At 37.2% G+C, this 17,642-nt stretch overlaps 1 protein-coding gene and 1 pseudogene across 1 annotated transcript in view; one reads left to right on the top strand and one right to left on the bottom strand.

The window, feature by feature from the left end:
• LOC102806605 (GPI-anchor transamidase-like) overlaps positions 1–17,642 on the bottom strand; it is a 121,589-nt gene that overhangs the window by 41,429 nt on the left and 62,518 nt on the right. The window contains exons 5-6 of the mRNA XM_085492457.1: positions 6,494–6,605; positions 5,015–5,111 (exon numbers count right to left, since the gene is read on the bottom strand). Coding sequence (XP_085348583.1) covers positions 5,015–5,111; positions 6,494–6,605 — 209 coding nt within the window. The remainder of the gene's footprint in view (positions 1–5,014; positions 5,112–6,493; positions 6,606–17,642) is intronic.
• On the top strand, positions 9,263–10,299 carry LOC146732316 (uncharacterized; annotated as a pseudogene).

The raw sequence follows: 17,642 nt of genomic DNA on the forward strand, positions 1-17,642 counted from the left end.
CACCACCACACACCACACACACACCACACACACACCCCACCACACACACACCACACCACCACACACACACCACACCACACACACACCACCACACACCCCACCACACACACACCACCACACCCCACAACACACCACCACACCGCACCACCGTACACCACACCACACACACCACACACCACCGTACACCACACCACACCACCACACCCCACCACACAACCACACCGCACCACACACCACCGTACACCACACCACACACCACACACACACCACACACACCACCACACACCACACCCCACCACACACCACACCACACAACACACCACCACACCACCGTACACCACACATACCACACCACCATACCAAACCACACCACTCCATCCCAATTCACCCCACCCCACAGTTACTTGATAATCGTTCTACTCCCCATGAGACAGCCATAACTGAGCTATACTTGCCCAGCTCCTTGTATTCGACTGTTTTCCTATGATTTCATGTTGCACTCTGGCACAGCAAATTGTTTCTTTGAGCATCAGCTATTTTGTTTCACCATGATAATAGTTTTATTAGATTTCCTTACAAAGACACTTGTTTGTAACAGTCAGCCTGTACTGTCAGACAGTAATGTTTGTTAGAGGATTATCCCTCATTGTGCGTTTGCATATTAACAATGGACGCCACTTCTCCAGCAGGTAAGTCTCAAAATGCCAGATGTTTTTTTTATCAATTTTCACACTTGCACTCAAAATTATTTGTTATCTGAAATGCTTAATGTCAGTTTTTAATAAGTTTGGCTATTGTTAGTGTATGTTTTTAATAATGCAGCAAATCTGCAGGGTTTTATTATCCAAAACTGTGTTTCATGTTTTTCTCAAGTTTAAGTTTTGATTCAGTACGGCTCATTGGGGCCGTTAGCAAATATAGTGCGTCGGGCTAGGACATTCAAACTCACACTTATCATTCACAAGATAATGATAGTGCGAAATATGTCTGAGTTAAGTTGTTTAAGAAAATGCTTTTTTACAGAATAATAGTCTGTTAAAGGTGCTAAGTATGAAATAATTAGGGTACAGAAAAACAAACCTGCACAGAACTCAGAAGAACAGGTCTTTTAATTTTTGGGGACACATTTCAAGGGACTTGATTACGGACAATACATCATACATGGTGCAAATTTCACCCAAAAGTTCTGCAGTGTGCTCTTTCAATTGCGAATTTAGGCATTTTTACAACGTTTGCCATTTTCGTTGTCATGTGGTTAAACTATGTAAACAATGACTGTCCAGTTTATGCAAACTTGTCCCTCTATACTTGCGCTTTTGAATTATACATAGTGTATACACTAAATTAAGGTTTTGAATGAGACAGAGAATACTTTATTCAAAAACATCATCAAACACTACTTGCTACATGTACCTTAAAGTGGTTGGTCAATGAATGTCACAGATAGCCCAGCAGATTAAGTCTATAGAAAAATCTTTCAATTGGTGATGCGAGCATCACACTTGGTACATATATTGTTCAAATATAGTTGAATGAATAAAACACGTTAGCCACCCCAAAAAATCAATATGGCGGCCATTTTTCAAGATGGCATAGACCTAATAATTTCTTGATTGTTTGTTAAAACTGACCTGTGTTTTATTTTTTTTAATTTCATGCTTATTTTGTTATGATGAGAGACATTTGTGAATAATTAAGTTATGAAATGCCAACATTTTTTTTAAATGGTGATTTTTTTTAAAAATGGCGCCCAAAAATTTAGTAGAAGTGTTCAGTGTCCAATAATTTGTTTTGCACTTTTGTTCTCAATTGAATTAAACACTGCTTATTCATTATTGAATGAGTATTTTGTACTGTTTTATCTTCAAGAGATATTTATTTAAAAGAGTGACAGTCGAAGCACAACCAGGGCACTCTGGTGACGTCACTGCTGTGAAACTCGGCATGAGGTCCAACATTAGCTTTGCTATTTTTGTAATGTAAAGTGTCCCAAATGCTACCTTATGAGCTTCTACTATTGATTATCCATTTATAAAGATAGTAAAAGTAGTATTAGTATGGTAGTCACACCTGAATAGACAGGATGTGCCAGCACAGAAAAACCCAACCAAGGGTAATGGGGCAATTGTTACCAGGATGGTGTACAGATCGCACAGGACTTAAATAATGTTGGACAAACGATCGGGCTAGAAGTAGGGGTAAATTTACTATGAACCTACTGAGAAATAATTTTAAACTCATGGTTGCTGTTGACATAGGAAGTAAAGTAAGCAAATAACACGGCGAATAAACGGCAAGGTAAATACTACGTCAAATTATAGTAAACACGTACTTCGTGCGTGACTCGAACCGGCGCTCGCGTACGGCACCTAATCATCTAGATTCACGCCACTACACGTCTTCCCCTCGGCCACCGGGCATCCCCAAAAAAGGATGTTTAATAACCAAGCTTATTACCGTCCACACGATCCGCGCCACACAGCGTGGCCAGAATGCGGCAAAGGCCTTCAGATCTGGCTGTAGTAGGATGGTGAAAGTAATGGTACAGCATTATAACAGTGAATAAGTACTGTACTGTGATCGGCTACAAATATATCTGACGATGAGCATAGTGTACCTACAAAAAGTAAATGGAGCTTCCTTGAAGACAAAGTATGTTTATTTGTGAAAAAATAGGCTCCAAAATCTGAACTTCGTCATGCTATGACAATGGATTTAGACACAGGCAATGGACTATTCAAAGACACTGATTTTAGCAAAAACTGAGTGTTATGGCAGGTGCAAATGCTTCTAGCTAACCCTTCATTAAATTGCATTGCAAGGTAGTTGTTGGGGGCTCCAGAGAGGCCTTTTTGTAGTTTTGACCCATTTTGGTGTTAATTTGTACATGTTAAACGTACAATATTCAGTTGCACCTTCAATGGTCCAATTCAAGAATACGTATGGCCGCCATCTTGAAAAAATGGCGGCCATTTCTAGAATTTAGGTGGCTAACAAATCTGAAAGAGATTCAAACAGACTTGTAGTTTTTAACAAAATATTACTTTATACCAAAAATTAGGAAAATATTCATCAAAGGTATCTGATAGAGGTCCAACTATATGTATAATATCAAAACACTCAGACTTGCATTTTTTACCAAAAAGGCAAAAATATCAATTTTTACCAAAAATGACAAAAATATTTATCAAATTTATAAAATGGAAGATATCATCATGAGATGAACAAATTCAAAATATAATATCAATTTGAAAGCAATTGGACTTGCGATTTTTAACTTTTTATAAAAAACAAGCATCCTTGCAGAGGGCAGTGGCAGTTATTACAGAGTAGATGGATAAAAGAAGTGGAATCTATGACAGTTTAGTAACTGTGGCAATGGTCACTGGAAGGGCATATCCCATATTATTTGTGTATGTAATGCATGGATATGTATAACTGAGGATGTGGATGTACTGGAAATTGAACCTGAAACATGAAGTTGTCATTATTACCAGAATATATTTGTGCATTATTTAGTTATTGTACATGTTACTGAATTGAGAATGACAAAGTTGTACAATATGACATTGTGATATGTGACCTTGAGATGACCTTGACCTTTCCTTGGAAGATTTTGCAGAGGGACGACCTTACCCCATTACACATGTGACTTTACGATGACCCTGACCCGGGGCCTTGAGATGACTCTGAACCAGCCTTGAAGATTTAGGGGAGGTGTTTCAATCCCTCCCACCCTCACTGTTCAGTATCACCAATATAAAAGCAGCAAATTTATAAACCATGAAATGACCTTGACCTGAACTTGAGCATTTCTGGAAAACATTGGCCCAACCAGTTCATTTTTCAAGCCAATGTGTACTGAGAAAACCAAGCTTTCAACTGATACATGTACAGTTGTTTACTGGTGTCCATGCATTATACATAGCCCCTACACATGTATAATGTATCTGAAAGTGACAAAAACCCCAAAAATTATTTTAAAAAATCATAACTTCCACAAAAATATATCTTCACTAAATGAACAAACTTGAGAGAATGGTGTTCCATGTGTCTATGAATTTCAAAGCAATGTGGACAGCAGAAATGTGCAAAAATGTGCAAAAAGTACTTGTCATTAGTACTTGCCCATTTTGAGAAATATTGCTCTGGAACAGCAATAATTGAAATATGTAAAATGAATATATAAAAATTGAACATAAAATCAGTCAAAGCATGGAAGAGATATGGCACTACAACTGCATTCATTGAAACAAAATGGCCACCAGTTGGTCATTTTAAATTAGATCTGAAATATAAAACTATATGCATCAAGGTCCTATAAGTTTGAACAAAATCCATCCATAAATGCCAAGATCCTGTTCTGGAATGCCAGAAGTGCTTGATTTTTGATGATTTTTTTGGCCATTTTGAATCAGATTCAGTCAAACCAACATATCTATGTCATGATGTATAATGAATATATAAAATTTTAACATAATCAGTCAAAGCATGGCAGAGATATGGCACTAGAACTACATTCATTGAAACAAAATGACCGCCAGTTGGCCATTTTAAATTTGATCTGAAATATAAAACTATGTGCATCAAGGTCCTATAATGTCCAACATATGTACCAAGTTTGAACAAAATCCACCCATAAATGCTTGATTTTGATGATTTTTCAGCATAGAAATGGCCACCATTTGGCCATCTTGAATCAGATTGTGAAACGAATTTATGTGCATATGTATAACATTACGTATGATGTATATGTGAAGTTTAATTGTGATTGGTCCAGGCATGTCTAAGATACAGGTCTGGACGCACGAACACACAAAAATCAAAACATAAGTCCACGTTTCCAGACTGCGTTCGAATGGGGACTGACAAAGATGGTGACTTTGACTGTTGCGCAGATCACAGTACTGAGATGTTACAAAGGAATTAATTAGGAATTTTCTTCATCATTTCTAACACATGTGAATCCATTAGGCTAGAAGGACAGTGAAAACACAGTAATATGTTTGAGTACCTGCGTTTTTGCCACATTTGTTCAAAAGCATCAGCTAATTCTATACTGGATATCTCTTCTGCATCTTGGAACTTCAGAAATCCATCACCACCGTGACCTGAACATAATACACACATACTTTATCAGAAAATGGCAATGGGTGAAAAAACAAAAATCTAGACATTCAAATGCAAGACTGACAATTAATTATGTATTTTATATCACCTGTTCGGTAGTGATGTCATGGGCTAGTATTATCTACAAACCAAAGAATAATACAGCCCACAAGTATCAACCAGCTCTATGAATAAGTGACACCAGGTGATAAACTGTTCAATCACATGTCAATGCTATAGTTCCTGTCTGTATTTAGATGCATTAGATTAGAAGGCACAAAAGAAAGCAGGAATAATGTCAAGACAATTTCAATTAGACAAGAATGATGGGCATACAGACACAGGCCTAGGTGTTGGGTCAATGCCCAGGCCTAGGTGTTGGGTCAATGCCCAGGCCTAGGTGTTGGGTCAATGCCCAGGCCTAGGTGTTGGGTCAATGCCCAGGCCTAGGCCTAGGTGTTGGGTCAATGCCCAGGCCTAGGCCTAGGTGTTGGGTCAATGCCCAGGCCTAGGCCTAGGTGTTGGGTCAATGCCCAGGCCTAGGTGTTGGGTCAATGCCCAGGCCTAGGTGTTGGGTCAATGCCCAGGCCTAGGTGTTGGGTCAATGCCCAGGCCTAGGTGTTGGGTCAATGCCCAGGCCTAGGTGCTGGGTCAATGCCCAGGCCTAGGTGTTGGGTCAATGCCCAGGCCTAGGTGTTGGGTCAATGCCCAAGCCTAGGTGTTGGGTCAATGCCCAGGCCTAGGTGTTGGGTCAATGCCCAGGCCTAGGTGTTCGGTCAATGCCCAGGCCTAGGTGTTCGGTCAATGCCCAGGCCTAGGTGTTCGGTCAATGCCCAGGCCTAGGTTTTGGGTCAATGCCCACGCCTAGGTGTTGGGTCAAAGCCCACGCCTAGGTGTTCGGTCAATGCCCAGGCCTAGGTGTTCGGTCAATGCCCAGGCCTAGGTTTTGGGTCAATGCCCACGCCTAGGTGTTGGGTCAATGCCCAGGCCTAGGTGTTGGGTCAATGTCCACGCCTAGGTGTTGGGTCAATGCCCAGGCCTAGGTGTTGGGTCAATGCCCAGGCCTAGGTTTTGGGTCAATGTCCACGCCTAGGTGTTGGGTCAATGCCCAGGCCTAGGTGTTGGGTCAATGCCCAGGCCTAGGTGTTGGGTCAATGCCCAGGCCAAAGTGCTGGGTCAATGCCCAGGTATATGTGTTTGGCCAATGTCCAGGCCTAGGTGTTTGGTCAATGCCCAGGACTAAGTGTTGGGTCAATACCCAGGCCTAAGTGTTGAGTAAATACCCAGGCCTAAGTGTTGGGTCAATAGCCAGGCCCAAGTGTTGAGTCAATGCTCAGATCCAAGTATAAGATTAATACCACATGTGTTGGTAAAATTGACATACCTGTCATGTATATGAATATATTACTTCTATCATCTGATTGCAATCTTTTAGACTTAGGTGTACTTTCTGGCAACCTACCAGTTAGAACTCGCACAAAGTTTTCAACTGTCACCTGGAAAGAGACAATACATCATGTCTGTTTGTCTTTGACCATCAATCTATTCAGCTTTTAACTGTTTCCATTGACTGGGTATATTATGTGATTTGCTAGCAGGATTGACTGGGTATATTATGTGATTTGCTAGCAGGATTGACTGGGTATATTATGTGATTTGCTAGCAGGATTGACTGGGTATATTATGTGATTTGCTAGCAGGATTGACTGGGTATATTATGTGATTTGCTAGCAGGATTGACTGGGTATATTATGTGATTTGCTAGCAGGATTGACTGGGTATATTATGTGATTTGCTAGCAGGATTGACTGGGTATATTATGTGATTTGCTAGCAGGATTGACTGGGTATATTATGTGATTTGCTAGCAGGATTGACTGGGTATATTATGTGATTTGCTAGCAGGATTGACTGGGTATATTATGTGATTTGCTAGCAGGATTGACTGGGTATATTATGTGATTTGCTAGCAGGATTGACTGGGTATATTATGTGATTTGCTAGCAGGATTGACTGGGTATATTATGTGATTTGCTAGCAGGATTGACTGGGTATATTATGTGATTTGCTTGCAGGATTGACTGGGTATATTATGTGATTTGCTAGCAGGATTGACTGGGTATATTATGTGATTTGCTAGCAGGATTGACTGGGTATATTATGTGATTTGCTAGCAGGATTGACTGGGTATATTATGTGATTTGCTAGCAGGATTGACTGGGTATATTATGTGATTTGCTAGCAGGATTGACTGGGTATATTATGTGATTTGCTAGCAGGATTGACTGGGTATATTATGTGATTTGCTAGCAGGATTAAGCACATACAATAAAAATGAGATCAGTTTGCACAATAACTAATAAAAAAGTAATTGTCAAGATAACATAAGCTTGCTTTAATTCCCCAAGGTAGTCAAAATCACAAAACTTTATGTCAGTGAAAATTTCTCTGGGATTCTACAATCATGTCTATGACTTTCCGGAACTTTGTCTCTACAAAAGCAATGCATAAATAATTCAACCAAAAACCAAATCGTGAAAACTTCTAGGGTAAAAATGAAAGAAAAGAATTTCTGTGTACTGAGTGTATTAGAGGCATTTAGCTGTACCTAAATATCTGCGGGGAAGATTTATAGGAAATACTAAAACCATATTTTTACAATCTGGAAATCACAGATTTAAAAGAAAAACTTCTATTGAAATGAAGCAAATTCCAGACCTTCATTTACATTTATGTAATTAATTTTACAAGAATTACAATGTACAACCTTAAAATAATCAGAACACATGTATCAACTTTTATTGAAACGTGATGAGTGGTTGTTTTTATTTTTGATCATTGACTAGGGTGCCTAATTGGCTATTGAATAAATTGTGATAATATAGCTTATCTTCAGATTATATCTTGTTTGGTAATAGCAAACAGTGCAAAATGTAACAGCAGGTTTATATGTGTTTTTTTAGTATTATAGGTGTTCAAATGTGAGAAATATTATTTCTTTTTCCTATCTCATACCTTGAAGCACAAGAAAATAGAATAGAGCATAATACACAGTTTTCATAAAGAGGGCGCAAATCCAGTCACATGTTATTTTATGATCAAAATCAAGGCTAGTGAGTATAGCAACCAGGGTTGCCAATATGTAAACATTGCCACCGCGGGTACTTTGAAAGTTTTATAGTTAAAGTACCTGGACGTCTCTTTTCGGATTGTTTTTTGGAAGCCGCTTTATTCTGCTGATAGTTTTCACAAAAATGGGTAAGATTATTATTTTGTTACTGTTAATGTCTTTGTTTTTCTGTGTCCAATGGTTTTCGTTGTTAAAACGCCAGAAAGCCAGTCATTTTCCATGACTCCCAAGGAGTTAACTTAGTTACACCATGGAAGGTACTAACGTTAGTACCTTCCACGGTTACTTTTTACAACTATTCATTTAGTTTAATCCCAGCAGTCCATTACGAATAAAAAAAATGATTCCATGGCTTGATTTACATATAACAACGTGATATCACCGGCCTCACATCATCCTTGTACGCTTACCCGGAAGTCCCTTTATAACACGATATACATGTACATGGCGTTACTAGTATGCTGTTGATTATTTCTATGTTTCACTATAAAATTCTTTACTTATATTGCAGTGCATATTTGGGTAGACCATGCCCACAGTTTGCTGTGTACCGTTTGGTTGATGGACATAACGTTTCATTTTTTAGTTTCCCTAAAAATAAAAACATTTTAAAGCAATGGATCCATGCAATAGAAAGAGATCCCGGCAAGAACTTCAAACTGAACAGCTAAACGAAAATATGCTCCCTGCATTTCACAGAAAAAGACTTTAAGTATACTCTGGCAAAGAAGAGATTTTTAGTACATAATGCAGTGCCATAATGTTTTAAGTGGTCGAATCAAAGACACCTAGAAGAAATCAAGGGATGAAGCATGCAAACGTATTTGTAGTCAAAACAACGTCGCAGATACCACAACAACCACTATAAACGAAACTGGCAAAAATATTGAAAAATGTGTTGAAGAAAAAAACAACTTGACAAAATAAGACAACTCGAGTAATAACTCAAGTTATAAGTAAAAATAGTACAACAATAAAATCACTGGAAAATGTCAAGGAGCTTAAGAAATCAAAAAAGAACGTTATGAATATAAATCAAATACTTAAAAATGAAATTGAAAGTTTAAATAGTCAATTAGAAACTTTAGAAAACAAATGCAGACAGAATGAGCTTAGTGTAAGAAGATTTTTAAATTCAGATGAAAGTATACAATTTTATACTGGGTTTCCATGTACTTCTTATTTTTAAATTTATTTGAATTTTTAGATACAGGAGAGAATGCAGAAAATATTATTTATTGGAAGCGTAGTAATCAAACATGTGGATTGCAATATGATTTATGTGGTCACAATGACAATAACAACAATAATAAGTTAGGAAGACCAAAGAAATTGGAGTCTCTTGATGAATTCTTTCTTGTTATGTGTCGACTAAGACAAGGGTTCCCCGAATATCATCTTTCATTTCTATATAATAATTCAGTATCAACAGTGAGTTGCATAGTTATTACTTGGATAAATTATATGTATCTGAAATTAGGTAGTTTGGATATCTGGCCTACCCGGCAAGTAATAACAGATACCATGCCATTGTCAATGAGGGAGAAATACCCCTCATGCAGAGTAATATTAGAATGTACTGAGATAAGGTGTGAAGTGCCTTCATCACTTATTTTACAATCTGAACTATTTTCTCATTATAAAAACCATGTTACCATGAAGGGATTGATTGGCATAGCCCCAAGTGGTAGTACAACCTTTGTCAGTCAGTTGTACACTGGTTCTATTAGTGATAGAGAAATAGTTAAACGTAGTGGCATACTAAACATGTTATTTGATGTTGGTGACTCTGTGATGGCAGATAAGGGGTTTACAATATCTGATTTACTTGCTGAGAAGGGGGTCTCACTCAATATCCCACCATTTCTAGAAAAGAGCGGACAACTAAAGGCAGATGAGGTCACTGAAACTCAAGAAATTGCATCAGAGAGAATTCATGTAGAAAGGGCCATAAATAAAGTTAAAAAATTTCATATTTGGGATAGATTGTTTCCATTGTGTATGTTTGGTAGTGTGAACCAAATATGGGCAGTATGTGCAATTATTGTGCAATTTCCATGATCCTATTATTAGTGCATAGAAATAAGTTTAATTATTATTATGTGTCAGTATATTGTGTTAAATGTTACATGCCATAGCTTTGCAAAGTGGTGCACATTATTTTCTCTTTGGGTGCAACCAGTCACTGTGCAGTCATGACTACATTTTTATAGTGTAATAAATTAAATTTAAACATAGTTGAACTCTGGTGACCTTGCCCTTTGTTATATAATATAATTCCCTTTATCATAGTTTGTTTCAATATAAATATGCATTGTCATAATTTTGAATACAAACAAGTTTTGGGGTTGAACCAACAGTGGGGAATCAGTCTACCGAATGTCCTTAAAAGATGTAAATATCTTACAAAAACATTGGTGCCTTATTTGTTTAATTATTTTAAGGGACATAATTTCCAGCTTTCTTCAAAGTAATTCAGATATTTTAGTATAAAAACAAATGTCTCAATGAAAAAAAAAGTGCTGCATTTAGATGTGAATAGATTCATAAAACATGCAAGATAACAGAAAATTTTAGCTGGATTTAGTCCAAGTATTTTGTACAGGTGTCTGTCAAAAATTAATGATTCACTAAGACAAATATGAACTGCCTCATTGTGTGACTACTGTATTATATGAAAAGTAAAAAAAAACACCCTTTATGAATAGCTATCATGTTGCAAGCTCTGCTTTGTATGCAAATCAACTTAAATAGTTAGTTGGTGTCCAGTGGAGGGAGAAGTCAACAGTACTGTTGCCTCCTGAGAATCTACATCTTCAAACACTGCAATCTTTGAAGTGCGTTTTTAAACTAGTATTATAAAAACTCTATCATTCTGTTCTAATAGCTGAAACATATTCCTGTGAGTTTTCATTTGTCGAATGAACTGTTTGTCAAATACAGAATACATATATTTTAGAATAATTTTCTTTTTAAAATGTGGATGAAATGTTTTGCTTTTAATGTATTTTTTATGTATTGTTTTTGATTTGATAACTTTGAACTAAACAGATTTTCTATTAGCTTCAGATCTTGATCAAAGTTAGGCACCCAGTTCATAGGAGTGCTTATATTGATTTTCTGACATCTTGTTTTCTGTAAAGATTTTATTGGTAGGTTTGCAAATGTGTATCAGACTGTGCAATCTCTCCATGAGTTGGTTTTGAAACCCAGTATGGGATTCTGAGATACATTACCAAGGATATTATTACAAGATAAATCATTTGCTTCATTGAACACATACAACAATGCATATTTCCACTGAGATCAGTGACCTTTGATGTGTATCACCAGTGATCAGTCAAGTAGAAACAGTCAAAATATTTAATCAGATTTTCTCAATTTTTGCATGATATTTTCATACAGGACATCTGTTGTTCAAACTCAGGGAAGACTTTATACTGATGAATAAGGTGACCAAGTTTGATAAAGTTTGGAATAGAATTAGTAAAGTTATTATGCACACAATAACAATTATTAACGACGACAACAAGAAGAACGACGACGACGACGACGACAACGCCGGACAAAATTTTTCCCTTAATATACCTTTCCCTTCCATCTTTGATTGTACGGGCAAGGTAAAAATGTCTGTATTCAGATAATTTTTTCCATGACTTTTGATTTCTTCATTGACACTAAAATCATTATTTGATTCATCTAATTTAGATTTCTTTTTCCTTTTATCTTGCATGTTTTTACGATTCTGTTCACGTCTTAACGCAGCACTTTTTTTTTTGAGACGAGGCATTTGTTTTTATACTAAACTAGTTTTTAAACTAAAATATCTGAATTACTCTGAATAATATTAATACAAAAGTACAATTGATGTTCAATTATTACTGATTTGATTTAACCTGAATAAATTTGTTCTGAACTGACTGGAGATTATAAGCAGTAAACAATCTTGAGAAACATAACCAACAAGGTTACAATACAGTAAAATTAATTGACTGAAAAAATGGATAATACTTGTATGTCATATATATCTCTGACTATGAGCTGACTGAAGGCTCAGACACTGTGAAGTAATAGTATTCTGAAAATACACAGAATATACACTGCAAAGATATAGATTCTCAGGAGGTAACAGTACTGTTGACTTCTCTCTTTGGACACCAACTAACTATTTTAGAAACATGGTACATACTTCAAGGCTGAAGTTGATTTGCATACAAAGCAGAGCTTGCAACATGATAGTTACCCTGAGAGGGCGCTTTTTACTTTTCAAATAATATTGTCATGGTACAATGAATATAATGAGACAGTTCATATTTGTCTCAGTAAATCATTAGTTTTTAACAGAGATACCTGTACAAAATCCAACTAAGATTTTCTGTTATCTTGCATGTTGTACAATACATGTTCAATACATGTCTAAATGCAGCACTTTTTTTCTGAGTTGAGGCATTTGTATTTATTCTAAAATATCTGAATTAATTATCTGAAATAATATTAATACAGAAGTACAATTGATGTTTAATTATTACTGATTTGATGTATTGAGATGGAAATCACTACTATAAATACTTTTATTTTATTTTCTGTCTTTTGTATTCTAATTAAGTACAAAGTGGGGATATCCCTTAACATTTTATTTCTTTGAAGTGTGTTTTCAAATTAGTATTATACAAATGTAAAATTACATCCTAATAGCTGAGGCAAATTGCTGCGTATATGCTTCAACAAAGAAACGTGTTTTTTTTTTTTCAAATGAACTGTGTGTCAAATACAGAATACATATTTTTGAGTATAATTTTCCTCTCAAAATGTGGATGAGACTAAACAGACATAATTTTCTATCGGCTTCAGATCTTGACCAAAAGTTTGGCACCCACTTCATAGGAGTGCTTATATTGATTATCTGACATCTTGTTTTCTGTTAAGATTTTATTGGTAGGTTTGCAAATCTGTATCAGACTGCAACAACTCTCTCCATGAGTTTGCATTGAAATCCAGTCTAGCATATATATACATTACCAAGGCTATTATTACAAGATAAATGATTTGCTTCATTGAACACATACAGCAATGCACATTCACACTGGGGTCAGTGACCTTTGAATGTGTATCAGGAGTGATCAGTCAAGTAGAAAATATTTTATCAGATTTTCTCAATTTTTGCGTGATATTTTCATACAGGACATCTGTTCTTCATACCCAGGGAAGACTTTATACTCATGAATAAGGTGACCAAGTTTGATAAAGTTTGGAATAGAATTAGTAAAGTTATTGTGCACACAATAACATTATTAACGACGACGACAACAACAACGACGACGACGATGACGACGACGACGACGACGATGACGACGACAACGCCGGACGGAAATTTTTCCCTTAATATACCTTTCCCTTCCATCTTTGATGTTACGGGCAAGGTAAAAATGTTTTAAAATATACATGTCATGTAAATAGAATAAAAATACACAACCTTTTAACTTGTCATGTACGATACTTTTATTAATAAGTTATTAAATATTCTTACATAGTATATGAAAATTACATGTACATATTACTGGGTCCTACTACTTAACGTGCGGACACGCGAGGGAGTGTCCGGGCACACGCGGAAGCGAACAGGGAGGAATACCTAACACACGGGGCAGCGGCAGCAATCCTTGTACTGTATAATATTCGTTTATGCTCAAAAATTTAACCAGAGTGGCGAATTCGAGCAGCTATCCACACTTTTTATGATCGACGCCCGGGCATTCCGGCGAGTCGAGTCCGCTATGTTGTTTACTAATTTTGATCATAAAAAGTGTGGATAGCTGCTCAAATTCGCCACTCTGTTTCAAATTTTGAGCATAAACAAATATTATACAGTACAAAGATTGCTGCCGCTGCCCCGCGCGTTAGATATTCCCCCCTGTTCGCTTCCGCGAACACCTCAGACATAGCTCATTGTACTCGGTTTGAGTGTGGGTACAAAGTTACTATTTGAATTTTTTATATCTTTTTTCATTTATGAGAAATTTGACCCCAAAGTTAGAGTAACTGTTCACCAGGAATGGCTTTTTAACTCTTCTGTGATTTTTTTTCGCTTGGCTAATTTTGTTCATACTTGACAGGCAGATCGTACCATCACTAATTGGAAAAACAATCCTGACCCACCGCTACCATGGCAACAGCCAAAATCTGTTTTTTGAATACTTTCGCCCCAAATTTATTACCTCCTACCAGTCTTGTAATAGCAGTGGTAAAATGATCATGCCTTTTATTCTGGCTACTTTGCGCACTGGTAAGAGATCACTGGCGCCGACATTGTTACACTGTCAACGTAATCCCAATAATTGAACTTTGAATAAAATCTAAATGCTGCCTCCAATCTAGAAAATACTATCGAAAAACGGTTGGAAATAATACATTTAACGGCTGAATACGTCCTAGCAATAAAATAAAGTGACTTCTAAAGACTGAATGTTATTTTGCGAACCTCGTATAAGGTGCCTGGTTTTAGTTATAAACCGACGTTAGCTTCACGTTCATGTCCTACCATGGTAACAGCCGAAAACATATTGCTTGTTTTTTACCGGCTTGTTTTCATTGGCAACCGAAGTATTTTTATTTTGTAAATAAATGTTCGTCTGCTATTTTTATCCAGTTTAGCAAAATTTTTTGCTTATTAGGTGTACATCACATGGAATACTACGATTGACAGAACTTGATGTATGTTGACTGAGTTTTATCATAGTACGAAGTACCAGGAGGTTTCTGCTGGCGACGTTGCGGCGTTCCCAGTTCCAAATAAAGATTACCAACGCCAAATGAGCAACATTTTAACCGGTAATCAAGATTCATTCAATCCACGGCTAGCAAGCAACATCAGAAGCGAAGTTGTAGCATGCAGTACTAGTAAGTCATCCCGTCAGTGGAGTACCACAGTAGCACGGCATGCTTGCCTTCAGCATTGTATTCAAATGAATCACGTTGTGTTTCGTTCTCGTTCAAACCCGGAATTCAATCAATAGGGGAGTTTCAGTAAAAAAAAAACATTGCAAATCATTTGAACATTTTCAAACCAATATACTAAAACAGGAATGCTCAGAGTGCAAAAGTAGGATAGATATTACTTTCCAGTAGACACATCTCTGTTAATACTATCCCTCACATATTCTACTCCCCATTACTCCTGCGTATAATGGACTAGCCTCTTTTCATGTTGACATTCAGAGTAAAATCATGTGACAGGCTGTTAAAATTGGCTGTTGCATACTCTTTCGCCGGTCTGGGAAATGTGTTTAATTAGCTCTCATTCAAGCAACAATGCAGATTTCCCAGTGGGAGTAAAACTATTCGACTCTGCCATTAAAAAATAGGGATGTTTTCAGCAAAAAACGAATAACCCTGGAATGCACACAAAATACTGAATTTCGGAACAAATCGTGCATTACTTACAGCAGCAGAATACCACAGAAATATCAGACGAAACATGAAAACACTATATATTGTATTTCGGCCTGAACCCTCTATATTGCAATTCAAGGAATTAACCCCTTATGTGCATCCATTTCCCACCTTGGTATCACCCACCCCTGAAAACAAACTCTTAATACCACGCTGAAGCGTTTGGTAATAAATACAACTCAATAGTAGCAGCATGCACTCAAATGCAAGTGTTCATAACAATAAGTGATAACAAATAACAGCAAATTTTCAGAAATTGATGGCAGAAAAGGACTGGAAACAGGAACATTATTCATGATTAACAATCTGATAAACTGTGCATGACCACTATTGTATGCCTGCCTTGTTTTACTTGTTATCGCGAAACTCCATAAATGGTTGAAATGCTCATCTAAATTTGGGTTATTCTGTAAAACAATGGACACTGAGTCTTGTGCTGTTGTGCTGCTGGTGCCAAGAGGCGAAATCTCTGAAATTGAAAGCGAGATAATGAGTCTGCAATACCATTGTGAGCACCTGGGAGATGGTGGGCTAAGAAAACAAAGTTATGTTGCATAGCCAATAAAGTTAGCCATCTCAACAGCTTATTAATTATGCAACAGTGACTGGAAGCTCTTCCTTTTCTAATAATATGCACTGTTGCAAAATTGTCACAATTGAAACTGATTCTGTGCTGTGACCACTGTGTACCCCAAAGCATTGCTGCCACTACAATGAGATACAGCTCAAGCAAAGCCATGCATAAGTCATCATTATGTTGTGAATCTAACTCAACTGGCCACTTATCACAGAACCAGCTCCCTTTAAAATATCCCCCAAAGCCCACAGTGGATAGAGCATCTGTAAAGATATCAATGTCTGAGGCAAGTGTCACTGTACTGTGTAGAAAGAAATGGGCTTCATTCCAAGCAGCTAAGAAATGTTCCCACATAGCCAATTCCCTACGACAATCTAAATTGAGAGAAATATTACATGTACATGTAATTAAAAAACGGATGCTGCTAACTGTAATAAATGTGAAAGAAATGATCTCCCTGATATAATCACTCTCGTTGCAAAATTACGGTGCCCCAATAATGATAACAACTGGCTCTTTGTAATGTATTCTTGGATGTAACCTCAGCAAACTTGGTCAATATTCATGCTTTTTTATCAGCAGGTAAGAAAGCAGTCATGTCTTTAGAACTAAGCAAAATACCGATATATTCAAGTTCCTGGGCTGGGCCTAGAGTTTTATGCTTAGCCAAGGGTATGTGATGCAACACCAAACTTCCTTCATTTGTTAGTATTGCCATTGTCATTCCCATATAAGGATAAAACTTGAGCTGTGGCTGGTTGGTTGGTGTGCGATATGGGTCCAGAAGAATGCGATGAGGCCATATTGTTAGAGTCTCGTCCACAAAAAGTTTCACCAGATGACTCCCCACTCGGTGGTGACAGTAGTGGCGGAGTATTATTGTTGCATACGCCGACTGTGGTCGTAGCCGCAGTTTCAACAAGATCATCGTCTACTAGGTTCAGTTCATAGACTTGGATTAAACTTTTCCTATTCATGCTCGGTGGCAGTTTCATTCTAAGTTGCCGCAACTTTTCGCGTAACACGAGTGTAGTCCAATTCGCAGAGTTATTGGGATCCAGAGTTGAACTCGTCGTAGGAATTTCTACCTCCGCTGATGATACCGCATTGCCTACTAACTTTGTTCGCCATATCTGTAACTGCATGTCGCTTTCTGCCTCCACGGCGTGTAACCATACTGTGGCTGTCCATTTCACAATTAATTACTACTTCAGTTACGGAAATTGAAGACATGAATAAATAAAATGAGAATAGCTTAAGCTCTGTAACATTTTCAGACTACTTCCAATATGACGCCAGAAACAAACTGATTGTGATGTTGAGCCACGTGAGAAAGTGCGAGATCTATGTAAATATCACACGAGAAAGCATGAGATTC

This window comes from Saccoglossus kowalevskii, chromosome 17 (genome assembly GCF_978046115.1).
Source record: "Saccoglossus kowalevskii chromosome 17, keSacKowa6.1, whole genome shotgun sequence".
In the NCBI taxonomy this organism is placed as follows: Eukaryota; Metazoa; Hemichordata; class Enteropneusta; family Harrimaniidae; genus Saccoglossus; species Saccoglossus kowalevskii.